The sequence below is a fragment of the Barbus barbus genome, assembly GCF_936440315.1.
Source record: "Barbus barbus genome assembly, chromosome: 21".
NCBI lineage: Eukaryota > Metazoa > Chordata > Actinopteri > Cypriniformes > Cyprinidae > Barbus > Barbus barbus.
This window is the reverse complement of record NC_136749.1, coordinates 15476400-15491840: the sequence shown is the minus strand read 5'-3', so window position 1 is coordinate 15491840 and position 15441 is coordinate 15476400. Positions and strand designations below refer to the sequence as shown.

The 15441-nt window shown below is 39.2% G+C and overlaps 1 protein-coding gene across 2 annotated transcripts; it reads right to left on the bottom strand.

The window, feature by feature from the left end:
* Positions 1-232: 232 nt before the first annotated feature.
* LOC306887102 (ras-related protein Rab-13) lies at positions 233-15037 on the bottom strand. 2 transcript variants are annotated; one of them, XM_079444613.1, is made up of 20 exons: positions 14425-14970; positions 13760-13820; positions 11327-11387; positions 11100-11177; positions 10474-10563; positions 10171-10236; positions 9847-9897; positions 6773-6829; positions 6559-6666; positions 6269-6385; positions 6043-6150; positions 5794-5954; positions 5245-5344; positions 4620-4692; positions 3600-3876; positions 2974-3299; positions 2762-2830; positions 1693-1862; positions 1452-1586; positions 233-1351 (listed from the first exon to the last, which is right to left on the bottom strand). In XM_079444613.1, exons 1-20 carry the CDS (start codon positions 14546-14548, stop codon positions 1106-1108), a joined length of 2478 nt encoding a protein of 825 aa, XP_079300739.1. In that variant the 5' UTR covers positions 14549-14970; the 3' UTR covers positions 233-1105. The 2 variants fall into 2 exon arrangements, with proteins under 2 accessions (XP_079300739.1, XP_079300738.1); XM_079444612.1 differs by lacking the exons at positions 233-1351; positions 1452-1586; positions 1693-1862; ... (8 more) ...; positions 6559-6666; positions 6773-6829 and adding an exon at positions 8815-9583 and having other exon boundaries at positions 14425-15037.
* Between the last annotated feature and the right edge of the window lie 404 nt (positions 15038-15441).

The window sequence follows — 15441 nt, the reverse complement described above, 5'->3', positions numbered from 1 at the left end:
TGCGTGTGGTCATGCATTTTATTGCATGGGTATGTTTGCAGGGCCGTAACCATCATAGAAACCCACAATCCAATATTTAGAAATGGCCAAATTGTCCCTCCCAGTATTTGACATTATGTTGCCCTGTTTGTAGTTAGGATGACAAAACATTTTAAAACATTACATTTTAGGCGGGTCTGCCTCAAAGGTCTAACAGCTCTCAACAGTGTCAAAATGATTGAGATGACTTTTCAAAATCAAGAAGGCAGGCTTTACTCTTCACAGATACAGAACATGAATTCCAGCGTGACACTTCTGTTTGACAGTGAAAGAATGCGAAGTAAGATGTAAGTAGTTAACCATTTACAATCAGACAACTGTTTTAAGACAAAAATGCTAAATGACTGACAGTGATTTGTCAGTCATTTTTTTGTTAAATTTCGTTTTTCATTTGTGTGATTCAAGTAATGCATAATTGAATGTGGCAAGATATGAAACCATTTTACATTTTTGACATATTTAATTTTAATTCAATTTTAATTAATTTTGTCAAATTTAATTGATACTTTGCAAATACTTTTATCTAGCTTCTTTTACTGTTCTTTTTCTTTTTGTGTATTCCCTTAAATCCATTTAAATCCTTTAATTAATTCCTTTAATTATTCCTTTCAATTCCCCCAAGTTCACAACATAGTTACAGCCAAACATATGGTTGTATGTTTGTAGTTGCATTGTAATGAGCTGTGAAGACAAGGAACAGTGACAGAGGTGCTGCATTCTTTCCATATCCATGTAAACAGTGAGCAAGAAATAAGCACTAGATGGAGCAAAAAATACATGGAAATACAAAACAGAAGGACCGGAGTTTGTCAGGCACAGAGAGCAGAGGGTCTGATGGGTTAAACTCTGTTATATCGGATTTAGTGTTCGTTCTTATTATAGTAAGAACAGCTAAGAATTTCACCAATGTACATATGCTGTTTTTCAAACAGCATATTTATCTGCTTCACATCATCCCTTCAGCAAGATAAATTCCTCATCTCAAACTTGTTATTCTTTCCTCAAATTTTCTCTTCCCCCTCTCCTGAATTCAGCTGCGATTTATTCCAGAATTCCTTGCCCCATTTCATAGGGCAGATTCTGAGTAAAGAGCTCCTGATGATCCATGCGACAGTGGGTGGAGTCTGCGCAGTGATGCAACGGATGTCGAGCTGAGGTCTCCGCAGCTACGCAAGTGGATTCCCCCGGCCCTTACAGGGTCGTCATCATGGCGGTGGGCATTATGGCGACTGTCACTATGGGAGTGATGGTGTCCACGACAGTGGTGGTGGACGTGCTGCTGCGTGTTGGCCCCCAAAGAGTTGCGAAGCACCTTCATAGAAACGTGTAATGAGTTATTTTGTACTAAATTGTACTACACAGAATTCTAGCTGAAGTAAGTGATTTAATTTATGGTATTGGCAATGTTTTACCTGTTCTAACGGCAGACTTCCATCGCCTGCTGTCCTCCTTTTAGTCCCCTGAGTACAGTTTCCACTATGCTCAGTTGCAGGGACTAAGTTACGTTTGGATCTCTGCAGGAAACGCTGCACTAAAACTTTGGTGACCTGTAATTTAAATGGAAAATGTTTGTTTATACATTTAACATTATTAATATTTGGAAGAAAAGGGGGATCGACAGATTTTGGGGTCCTAGGCATCAAAAAGACTAACTTTGAGGTCTCCAAGTGAGCGTGCACAGTCTTTGGGTAAACTCAGTGAGGTGGCTGGGACTTGTTTTGAGGGCAACCAGCTACTTATAGCCTTAATGCTGCCCTTTCTGGGCAGGGAAGCAGGAAGAGCCAGAGAGGAGCGAGGCAGCAGACCAGCTTCAGACGATACCCCTACACCACAAAGGTGATACAAACAAACCAAATTATTCAAATATAGTAAGCAGGAAAACAGATTATTAAATTGTAGTTCAAGTTTGAGTAATGTTGTTATGTGATTTTGTCATTTTTATTAGTTTTACCTTTGCAATTAATTGTTCAATTTTAAATTGTTAAAATTAAAACTAAAACAGATGGTTCTTTGTAAGTTTGGTTTCTTCCAACCAAAAAGTTTGACATACTTAACCATATTTTATTCTTATCACTGTTCTCGTGTTTAGGTATGATAGCTTTTTTGTCCAACTTCCATCTTACTACCTCATTGTGACTGAATGGGTCAAGTTACTAAACAAGAATAGCTGTTTCTGACATGTAAACATGGGTGGTCATGCATTAATAAGTAAGCAGTTCAGAGTTCCAAGAACTTTTTTAAAAATCTTTTTGTAAACCAAAAAGAGCAAGCGATGAGTTCTGGAACTTCAAATGAACTTGATGTAATTTCTCATAATATAACCCCTTGAAAAATTGTTTACAATGTACATTTATTATGCGTTACCGTGGTTACTAAAAAACTTAAAAGTAAAATAAAGTTGTGTATAAACAAACTAAATGAAAATTCTACTAAATGAAATGTTTAAGATGAAGTAATAAAAATTAACAACCTAAATTGACTAATTAACTAAAACTGAATTAAAACTAAAACAAATAAAAAAGTTTTTAAAAATTACAGTACATAACATTACAAAAATTTTAATTGGATTTAAAATAACAACTGGAAATGTATATAATATATTCAAAACTATAATAGTACAAAATAAAACTACAATAACGCTGTGTTACTCTGAAATGTAATAATCCTATATAAAAACTCAATATAAAAAAATCTCTGTGATTTGAGAGTGCTAGACTCTTACCTGTTTCTGATGAGGTCTGTGATCCCCCCTCACTGATTCCTTTATTGCCTCCTGAGAGACTGAAATCACCTGAGGACAGAAGAGCACAAACACGTTATTCGTCATTCTGCGCAGTGGTTCAAAGAAAACAGAGTAACACAGAGGCAAACACAAATTCACGTTTTCACATGAATCTTTGAAAATTATAAACTGTCACATATGCATGTTCATACCTGTGTCAGTTGAAGAGCTGAGTCCCGGTTCACTGTGTGACCTCATGAGAGGCAAGAAGCTGTCGCTGTCTTTTCTATCACGTCCAATTTGCTCACGGAAACCTGGCCGCGGAAAGAACACTGGTACTGCGTGGTCCGACCGGTCTTGAGCAGGACCTGATGGGGCTGCGGTAGGTGGGTTACTAAATGCAGATGAGGAGTCCCGTCGGGAGGGTGTGGAGGGCCGAACTCGGATTTCTGGGATAGAGGAATGTTGAGATCCTGCTAGGAACTCCAACTGAGAGCAGCTACTTGCCAACAGAGCTTGACGCCTCAACATTGGAGACCTGTGGAGGAAATTATGAAGGTACGTTACAGCTAAAAGTGATTTTATTTAACAATTTTACCAACCCTTTTTAAACGACGATTTAAAATGCTCTAGCTGAGCTCCCAGCATAAGTGACCGTTATTGTAAAATGTATCACCACATGACACACCACGGCTACAATAGAGCTGTTATTCAAAATACTCACAAACATGCATGCACAATACATTAATGTTAATGTATTTTGTCAGTTCAACACCTCTTCAAATCACACTGTGTGATTGTACGTGTCAAAGGTTTGAAAGACTCAACTTTTTCCCACCTGTAGGTAGATGTGTTGTACGTGCTCGGGGAGGAGCAGGAGTTCGATCTCTCCCCTCTGAAACAACGTCTTCCGGAAGGAGCCACCATTCCCTCAGGGTGTTGTGTGGAAGGACGGAGGCTGGCGTACTCAACCCCCTCCCCTCCCTCACTGCCTCCCCGTGGCCGTGCTCGCACACCAATACCCACTTCCATGAGGCAGGAGTCCTCAGATGGGGAGCTGTCGTCTGGAATATCCACAATCTCAGACATCAACAGAGAGCCACTGTCCATTGACACTGAGAGAGAGGATATACAAAATGTACACATATACACAGTTTGGTCATTTAATAGTGTTATACACACTTATACACACTTGGCACTCCCGTGATGTAGGATGCTATGTTAAAAAAAAAAAAATAAATTCACAGGAGATCACAGGAGATGTAATTGAAATGCACGTTAAAATCATGCTGTGCAACTATGGCCCTGTCCTAAATGGCACCCTAAACCCTTAAGGTCTTCCTCTGAGTCCGCACTTTCGTGACGTAATGCTGCTTTGACTGTCGGGTAGAAGTCTACTGCGGAGCTCGTCCCAGTGCGGGCTCGGCAGAAGTGAGGATCAAGGGCGCATAATGGCTGCAAAGGCGGCGCTCGCGAGCACCCTTCTGAATGCTAAAATTACAAATGGGACACCCTACGGTCTTGTGGACTTAACGGACACGCGCACGCAGCGGCCATTGTAAGTCCGTAAGACCGCAAGTGCACATGAAGTGTTCCATTTGGGACAGGGCCTATGCATCTTGGCAGAACACTTGTGACTGAGTTATCAAAATGCATCTTAAAGGGATAGTTCACCCAAAAAAGAAAATCATTTACTCACTCTCAAGTAGTTCAGTTGCACAGTTTCTGGTCCCCATTGACGACTTGAGGGTGAGTAAATGATGACAGAATTTTCATTTTTGGGTGAACTATGCCTTTAATCCCACGTGGAAACAGGGCCTGTTTGTTAAAGTATGAACAGAAGAGAGGTAAGACTCACCTTCACCACTGAATGCTGTGGATGTTCCTCTCTCTCCAGACAGCTCACCGGCTTGAGTGTCATACACTGTGGCCTACAAACAGTGAGAGTTACATCATGAGCGAGCACAGTATTACAAAATGATGACGATTACAATTCTTTACAAAAGGATGCAAAGCATGATACCAAGAAAGAAACGAATACTTTTATTCAGCAAAGATGCATTATACTGACCAAAACTGACAGTAAAGACCTTCATAATGTTACAAAAGATTTCTATTTCAAATCAGCATGTTAGAACGATTTTTGAAGGATCGTTGGACACTGAAGACTGGCGTAACGGCTGCTGAAAATTCAGCTTTGGCAAGACAGCAATAAATTACATTTTAATAATATTTCACAATATTACTATTTTAACTGTTTTTTTATCTAATTATTGCACCATCAAAAAAAAAAAATGGTTTGAATCAGAAGTTATGAAAACACATTACACATTGGCTGTAATAATAATTCAAATAAACATAATATATATAATTATATTGTTTTTTAAATAATAATAGTAATGATAAAATATAATTATTTTCTATAAATATTTTATTTTCAGTTCAAACAATGCATCTTTACACCCCTCAATACACGCATGTACCTGACTGGGAGCCCTTTTACCCATCACTGCCTCATAAGGAGGAGGGCAGTCCGTTGGGTACAGAGGCACTGGACTCTCCATTGATCCATTATATGTGACACTGCAGGTACATACAGGAAAATGAGGCATAAGAAAAAGAAATTATAAAAAAAAGGCATGACAAAATAAGTGTAGTTAAATTGGACAGATGCCTATAAGAATAAAAATGATTGAGAAAAAAGATTGAGCACAAATATTTCCAGAACATTTAACAACACTGAGAAGACGTCATTCGAACAATACTCTGTCAGAGCATCTCTAGCATGTAAGTGACCTTACTAAACATACTAAATACTAGAAGAATCTCTTAAAGGGTTAGTTCACCCAAAAATGAAAACTAGCCCATGTTTTACTCACTCTCAAAGCATCCTAGGTGTATTTGAGTTAGAGTTTTTTGAGAGATTTTATTAGCTCAATATGAAACAATAAAAGTCAACTGAAAGTGCCCAACATGATGGAAAAACAAAAGCAAAAAAAAAAAAGTGAGTGTTTGTGTGTGTGTATTTTCACCTCTGTGCATCAGTCTCAGAGCTGCAGGTGTATTCAGGAGGGTAGTAAGGTGGTGGTGGAATGGGTGGAACAAACTCCTCAAAGTCTATCATGTTACTGAGAAATGCATCCTGAGGAGTGGTGCATTCCGGGTTTACAGAGCGAGAGCGATGAGGAGCCAGCTACAACGAACAGAATGGGATGAGATAAAGGGATACAGCAATTAAAACAAAGTTTTTTAGTGTAAAGGTTTTGTGCATTTAGTCTCACTAGATGCAGTAGGTCCAGAGAGAAGATATGAATGCTGCAGGTGACTGTGGACAGAGTGCAGATAATAGTAGAGAGAATACTAAGACCGCAGGCACTGAACAGCAGATCCTGCACACACATAATACCATGGTTAGTCTCAAACTTATCCAGACACCTTAGTGCAGTTTGAGTTCTGGGGGGGGGCTAGGACTATCCCAAACACCCTATAAGAGTTAAGGGACCCCACCTTGAGCTGGTGACGCACAGAGTGGCAGTCTATATGTTGGTAGAGCACTAGTGTCTCATCTTCTGTTAGAGAGCACGTCTGCTTGGGGTCACAGCAAAGACAGAGACGATTCTCCATCTGCAACAAGCACACAGATATTATTTGATTAGGAGAGAATAGAAGAGAAGAGAGGAGAGGAGAGGAGAGGAGAGGAGAGGAGAGGAGAGGAGAGGAGAGGAGAGGAGAGGAGAGGAGAGGAGAGGAGAGGAGAGGAGAGGAGAGAGGAGAGGAGAGGAGAGGAGAGGATGTACCTGACAGGTAACATAAGATTTGACCATCTGTGCATTCTGACATGAGAGCATGGAACCAGCCAGACTGAGAATCACACACACTGCAGACAGCAGCATGAACAGCGACACCTGGACGAAACAAAAACAGCATCACTGCAGAAACTAAGAGGAGCGGACAAACACACACACACACACACACACAGACAAGTCCTGTCAAGATGATAAAGATACGCACGACAAGAGTGAAGGGCCTCCTCCATGATATCACACCAACTACTCCGGATGCCACGACCTGTTTAACAAAAAAAGAGAAAGACATTTAAGGGATAGATTTTGTTTTATTCACACAAATAAGATGGCTTCCGAACAAAATATGTATTAACCACTTTCATATTACTTTCATGGTGCTTTTTAGTCATTTTGGAGCTTTGTTTATATATATATATATATATATATATATATATATACACACAAAAAAAATACTACAAAAAAAAATAATAGAAAATTCTGCCAGATTTTTTTTAGAATTCTTGGGTAAACCATGTAACTGGTCAGCATAGCCAAAAAATATCCCTTTTATACCCCCCCCCCCTCCCCCTCCCCCTCCCTCTCTCATTATATATTTATTACAATGCATTCAAATGGCCCTGTGGGACTGACAGCAGAGATGGACTACAGCATGCTCCGCTGCAGGACACATCATGCCAATATTTATATATTCAAATAATCTATCACAGAAACTTACAAAGAAGCCAGCCCAGAAAGGACAGGACTGTCTAACACGGGGTGATGAGGTGAAGGCGAGGCTTGTGAAGCTGAAGGCCAGCACCATGGCCCCCAGGGCAAGGTGACACAAGCCCAGGTACAGCAGGACGCGCGCACTGGTCCTCCCAGACATCCCTCTGCGACTACCGGGCAAAGCTCGAGACCCTGGCATCGAGGCCACGCTGCTGGTGTCCGACGGCATGATGGCTACTGAAATGCCTCCTAAATTATGTGACTATATGTGACTCGGTTTAATCTGTGAAGATACTTTAAATATTCAGTTCTATATAACACCAAGTCCAGAGCTGTTAAAACTCAACTTATGTTGTGTCAACATTTATTCTTGGTGTCTTGCATCTGCATTCTCGGATATCCCTTGATCTGGCTTGCTCCATCGCCCACTTGCCGTCTCTCTCTCCCCATCCCCGCGGCATTGCGGTACCCAGAGCCTTCAGAAGGCCGAGCGGAGCAGCTTTGGCCTTCTAGCTACTCCGCGGAGGAGGATAACACAACCCGAGTCCTGCTCACATCGAAGTGTATCTTCACCGGGTTTCCACTAGAGAGCCTCGCCGCCCCCACCTGAACTCGGAAAACACGTCTCATGAAGCACAACGGTATCAGGAGAGAAAAGGGAAGAGTCGACAGCAAAAGGAAATGAAAGCAGGAGGCAGTTTGTTGTGAAGAGCTCGCTATGGTGCTCCCATGATGCATCCGTTTGTTTTGAATAATAATTATAAAGCCACGGTGTTCCCTTTGAGAGAGTTTTATCCTAGGTTCAGTCTCCCTCTTTTCCTCCCGCAGTCACGAGGACTCCCGTCCCGTCCGTATTCCGGACATGAGCATCACTACGTAATCGCGCCAGACTTGAAGAGTCTTAGCTTACGTGTGTTATTCACACATATAGTCTTTACGCCATGTAAACATTGTGCGAAGCAATTTCAGCGGGACTCCGTTTTGCAGCGCATTATGGTAGTACGTGACCGTAATATTTGTTCAATGCGGCACTGCATTCATCCAGAGCGAGGTGCTGATGCTGCAATGGGTGGGCGGTTGCTTGGCAACCTTCTCCGACAGTCACAACGGTTGGCGACCTTTCCGCGCATGCGCAGAAGACTTCTCTTCGTACTCGATTTACATTTATTCATTTGGCAGACGCTTTTATCCAGAGCGGCTTACAGTTGAGGAATACAAGAAGCAATTCAACTAGGGATTACAATAAACAAGAATAAATGCCAGCTACACGTGTTTTCTGTCATCGTTCAAAATAGTAAAAGTCAGGACAGGAAGGGAATATGGGATAGTGAGAGCAAAGAAAAAAAAGAAAAGCAGAGTTTTTCTTTATTTTTATGAGGATTTAGTTAGATGCTGACAGAAGCGACGAGTTTTCATTTAATTCTTTTAACAATACATGGTTACATTTACTGTATATTGTTAACGAAAAGAAGTGAGAAACACAATTACCTTACTGTTATTATCATAAATGGAAAAAAACACTTAAACGTACAATATTTTGAACATTATTTACTTTATTAAAAGAACATCATTGTACAAATTCTGAGAAATATGCTGTGGAAAAGAATATAGAAATGTGGATTAAGGCAGAAAAACAGAAACTTGCTGCAAAACTTACAAATATTTGATTTTGCATATGTCCGACCATAATCCCTTTTGGAGAAACACTTCCTGAATTTTCAGTAGAGCATTATAATATTCCCAACCATAATCCATCAATTCTTTTCTCATTTAACATCCTAAAATCTCTCATCCATCCATTAGAGGTCAGTCTTTCAAATTGAAGTTGTTCACCTTTTATAGCAACAAACATTCAAATTATTTAAATGTTTGAAGTTGCCAGAGATATATTCAATAGGTACTTGTTCTCCATTTGACTGAGCAAAACTTGTGCAAATCAAACCAACATTGTCTTGATTGCAGCCAAGTCACTGTTTTTGTTGTGTAGTGCAAAAATATAAACGAAGTAAAAAAAAAAAAAAAAAAAGTGATTTTCATATGAACTACATGAAAGCTGTACCCGGTTTCATATCTCATATCATGTATTTCATATCTTACTAGTGCCATTGTACTTTGAAACCACTTCCTATTAGCATTCCATGTTCACTTTGCAAATGACTCTCTGGTATTAAAAATGCAATGTTATGTATATAATTGTGTGTTTGCGTGTAGTGAGACCATCCTCAGGATAAAAGCATAACTAAAGAAGAAGACATTTGGAAGACTTTTTCTCTGTGTTGGTAAGTTTAACCTCACGACCAGTGGGACCCTGAAAAAAAACAGTAAATATAAGAAATGTAACAATGCCTGCAGCCTGGTAGGTTTGTTACTGTTCTTGTTAACTTAATCTTTAGATCTGTCTGATATAAAAAAAATAATTAAAAATACAAAATATCATAATATATATCATACAAATAAGAACAGTTGAATCACTTGAGTACTTAAAACTCGAGAGTGATTGTGTGTTTCGGTATTAAACATGCAATGATAAGCATCAATATCCATTTTATGTATCTCACACTGAAAACTCACCGGCTTCTTATTTGACTTGAGCAAAATGTCTCGAGCAAGAGCAGCAAAAGACTATGGAAAGAAAGTTAAATTACAAAGTAGACTACATAAAATTTAACATACTGAAATGCACATTATTTCAGCAGATTATTAGCTGTAGTTATGTTTTTATTATTATTACAGTCTGCAACTTGCAACTGAAACTCATAAAACTTCTCTCAATATCAAAACAATCATTACTAAGAATACAAGATGAATACAGATAACTGTATAACAGATAAAGATCAACGGTGACTATAAACCAATGATACTGAACTAGAAAAATATATATTTTTTTGTCCATACCTCCTCAACGTTGATGCTCGATTTTGCACTAGTCTCGACGAATCGAATACCATGTTCCTTTGCGAGCTATAATAAATGAAAAAAAGGGAAATCACTTTTTTTTATTAAATGAAAGAATTTAAGTTTGTTTTAAGATTAAAAAAACATCCATGTAGTACAAAAATTTACTAATTTTACATGTGGTACGTGGTGATGCGTTAACATGCTGTAAAAAACAACTGACTGGAAAGCTATATCTAACACCAATAAAACACCTTGTATGCACCTGGACCCACATACTGGCAGTATTATGACAGCGCTTACCTTCTCACCAATCTCCTTTGACACTTTCCTTTTGGCCTCAATATCACACTTGTTACCCAGTAACATCCGACTTACACCTGCTGATGCATTCTGGGAAACACAGAACATACGAATGCACTCACTTTCTCATTTCCCTCATAACCGAGACTGATAACAAAAGGCCCCATTTGTATTTACACGGCATCTGTTTTCTGGTAACCTGTGCAGGACCTACTTCCTATGGCATCTTATCAAGAACTGAAACTCTCATTTAATAAAGCTTGTTTCATTTTATGCTTTTCTGGAGGTTGCAAGAAAATATCTGATTGTAATCATTCTATATCCAATATTAAGATTGAATTGTTATGCTGTAAATAAAATAAATAAAAATACCAAACCTTCAAAGTCAAATTCACAAATGTTAGATTTTATTAGAATGGCTTCCCTTTAAAAAAAAAAAAAAGGATCAAGCTGTCCAAACTAAGCAGTAATGGGACATAGAAATATGCTAAGGGTCATATGTCCACCTTTACTTACAGGGGCGTAAGCACTAATTTATTTAATTATCTACTGCATTACATTTTCTAAAAAAAAAAAAAAAAACACACCAATGACTAACAGATATTATTTTCCTTTTTTGCTCTTACTTCTTTGATGCCCTTCATCCAGTTCTGAATATTCTCAAAGGATTTTTCATCAGTGATGTCATACACTAGGATGATGCCCTGAAAATAATGCACCATTAACTTTGTGTATAATTTGTCATGCTTCAAAAACTGTTGAAATAATCTGGGTTTCACAATAACCACATAAAGTTTACAGATGGCTATAGGACCAAGAATAATAGTCTGCATTAACATGTTCCTTGTCTCACCATAGCCCCTCTGTAGTATGCAGTAGTGATGGTCTTAAACCTCTCCTGTCCCGCTGTGTCCCTAGCAAATAAAACCAGTTGCATGCATAAGACAGTTTAGCACTCAGAAAGCTTATCAGTAAAAAAAAATAGGCATGTTTAATATACTTCTTTTATAGCAGCTGGACTTTGCCCTTCAGGCTGTCATCATGGCCATACATACAGTCAGGTCCATAAATATTGGGACATCGACACAATTCTAACATTTTTGGCTCTATACACCACCACAATGGATTTCAAATGAAACGAACAAGATGTGCTTTAACTGCAGACTGTCAGCTACAATTTGAGGGTATTTACATTTACGGTGTAGGAATTACAACAGTTTGCATATGTGCCTCCCACTTGTTAAGGGACCAAAAGTAATGGGACAGAATAATAATCATAAATCAAACTTTCACTTTTTAATACTTGGTTGCAAATCCTTTGCAGTCAATTACAGTCTGAAGTCTGGAACGCATAGACATCACCAGACGCTGGGTTTCATCCCTGGTGATGCTCTGCCAGGTCTCTACTGCAACCGTCTTCAGTTCCTGCTTGTTCTTGGGGCATTTTCCCTTCAGTTTTGTCTTCAGCAAATGAAATGCATGCTCAATTGGATTCAGGTCAGGTGATTGACTTGGCCATTGCATAACTTCATTACACTTCTTTCCCTTCAAAAACTCTTTGGTTGCTTTTGCAGTATGCTTTGGGTCATTGTCCATCTGCACTGTGAAGCGCCGTCCAGTGAGTTCTGAAGCATTTGGCTGAATATGAGCAGATAATATTGCCCGAAACACTTCAGAATTCATCCTGCTGCTTTTGTCAGCAGTCACATCATCAATAAATACAAGAGAACCAGTTCCACTGGCAGCCATACATGCCCACGCCATGACACTACCACCACCACGCTTCACTGATGAGGTGGTATGCTTAGGATCATGAGCAGTTCCTTTCCTTCTCCATACTCTTCTCTTCCCATCACTCTGGTACAAGCTGATCTTGGTCTCATCTGTCCATAGGATGTTGTTCAGAACCGTGAAGGCTTTTTTAGATGTCGTTTGGCAAACTCTAATCTGGCCGTCCTGTTTTTGAGGCTCACCAATAGTTTACATCTTGTGGTGAACCCTCTGTATTCACTCTGGTGAAGTCTTCTCTTGATTGTTGACTTTGACACACATACACCTACCTCCTGGAGAGTGTTCTTGATCTGGCCAACTGTTGTGAAGGGTGTTTTCTTCACCAGGGAAAGAATTCTTCGGTCATCCACCACAGTTGTTTTCCGTGGTCTTCTGGGTCTTTTGGTGTTGCTGAGCTCACCGGTGCGTTCCTTCATTTTAAGAATGTTCCAAACAGTTGTTTTGGCCACACCTAATGTTTTTGCTATCTCTCTGATGGGTTTGTTTTGTTTTTTCAGCCTAATGATGGCTTGCTTCACTGATAGTGACAGCTCTTTGGATCTCATCTTGACAGTTGACAGCAACAGATTCCAAATGCAAATAGCACACTTGAAATGAACTCATTGTAATTGGGATAATGAGGGAATAACACACACCTGGCCATGGAACAGCTGAGAAGCCAATTGTCCCATTACTTTTGGTCCCTTAACAAGTGGGAGGCACATATACAAACTGCTGTAATTCCTACACTGTTCACCTGATTTGGATGTAAATACCCTCAAATTAAGGCTGACAGTCTGCAGTTAAAGCACATCTTGTTCGTTTCATTTGAAATCCATTGTGGTGGTGTATAGAGCCAAAAATGTTAGAATTGTGTCGATGTCCCAATATTTATGGACCTGACTGTAAATGACTTTATTGTATTGTCAGAAGGCCTATGGGAAGCCTTAGCTAAAGTCAATCTGACTCCACCTTTGGCACATTTACACAGAGCTTACCGTTTTAACAGTGAAGATGTTTTTTTGTGTACACAACACTGCCACTGTATTTACACAGACACTCTGTACATATGTAAATAATTTTGACTGAATAGACTTTTAATAAAGCATAACTTTTAACTTCTCTGATTTAACAGATATTTATTACATATACATACATACATACATACATATATACACACACACACACACACACACACACACACACTATATACACACAGAAACATCACAAAATTAAGTGTGTGTATATATATATATTTTTTTTCGCCCCAGGGTAAATTTAGTCAACTGAAACTAAAAAGTGATCAAAACAATCATTATGTAAAATAAATTGTAACTGAAATATATAAAATAACCTTTATTTCAACTAGTTTCTCATTTTAATTGTTTAGCTTAACTTTAGTACATATCACTAAAACAAATTAAAATTAATTTTAAAATTGACAAAAACCACACAAAGTTACAAAATTTAAATGAAAACAGAAAATATAAAAATATATATGTATTGTTTTTTTTACCAGACTTGCAGTTTGACTTTCTTTCCCTCAACCTCAATGGTCTTCACTTTGAAGTCAATACCTAGGAAAAAGAAAAGAAGGGTAACAGATAAACCAGGAGGGGCAGGAAGGAAGGGTGAACATGTTTTAACCCCAAGAGGCATAATAAAAGTGGACTAATGCGCGTCTGCTACATTCAGAAATACAAGAGCGGACATAATGAGATACAATCACTGCTCTAATGGTTTAATAAACACCCTGGTTTGTTTTTCAGTGAATTAGAGGAGAAAAAGGAGGGAGGGAAGGGGTCTTTTGAAGATCTGGGTGAATGCACTAAATGCCATGGAGGATGGCCTCCATCTGATGCAGAAGAGAAGGGGGTGTAGCTGGGGGAAGAGAGATTGCAAAATGAGATACGAGAGGGGGCAGGCTGTGGCTGGCAGAAGTAAAGTAGCGCGAGAAGGCCGGAAATGCAATCAGGGAGGAGGATACACACAGAGCACGGGATGATCCGCAGGACTGATTGAGTTATACTGGGGCAGGCTGGAATGAAATGACGTTTAGACTAGTACTGACATGAACAAACACTTGGGGTAGTGTATACTTGTATTACAAGCTAGAAACTTGGCAGAAGAGCGAAACGTCTTCCCATATCAAACAGTACTTGAAACATTCAGTTCACTTACCGATGGTTGATATGTACGTTGAATTAAAATTGTCCTCTGCGAAACGGATGATCAAACAGGTCTTGCCAACACCACTATCGCCAATAAGCAATATTTTAAAGAGGAAGTCGTATTTCTTTGCCATTATTCTTTTTACCTAGTTTTTTTTTTTAGATGACTTTCCCCCCCGATTTGTTCTTAACACACGGTCACGCGCAACCTTTTAAAATCCTTCCGTCTGATTAATGTCTTCCTCGTTTGAAATTTCATGGATTTTCTTTCCCTGGAAAACTGTCACCGGTGAACTCAAGTTTCGCTTTGTTGTCTCTGTCCGTCCAGATAAGAGGTAAAAAATTCAATGAAAACAAGAGTGGGAAAGTTTGCTGACAGCCGTTTTCACGCGTCTGCGGTGAGTTTTTCAGTGCGGATGCCACGCATTCGCCATTTCGGTCCACACTGCGCCAGTTTTCTCTCCTGTACGACAGGCTTTCAGCATTCATCCATACATAGACAACAGCGGACTTTTTTTTCTCCCTAAACTTTCCCTTGCCCGAGTTCCCAAAAGCTGACGTCGAGGGAGGGAGAGGTTTAATAAAACAGTGCTGAGGAGAACCGAAAAACAGCGTCTGTCGACAGAGGGCGCCATTGACGCACAAGATACTGAAATAAAGCACCCGCTGAACCCTAAGTATTTTGGGGGCATTTTTGGTCTGTTTGTGACGTTGTCAAGAATATCTATACCAGTGGTTCTCAAACCTGTCCTGGAGTAGCCCCAGCCCTGCAGATTTTGTATGTCTCCCTCGTCTATCACACCTGATTCAACTCATCAGCTCAATACTGGAGACTGCAAGACCTGAAGTGGGTGTCAGATATAGGGATGGGGATACTTCATGGAGAGGTTTAAAAACCACTGATCTATACAAACACAATATTTTATGATGCTTTTTAAAAAATAAAATAAAATAGTTTTTTTGATTTTATATATATATATATATATATATATAAACTTTTTATAAACCAAAAACTCTACATCACTTT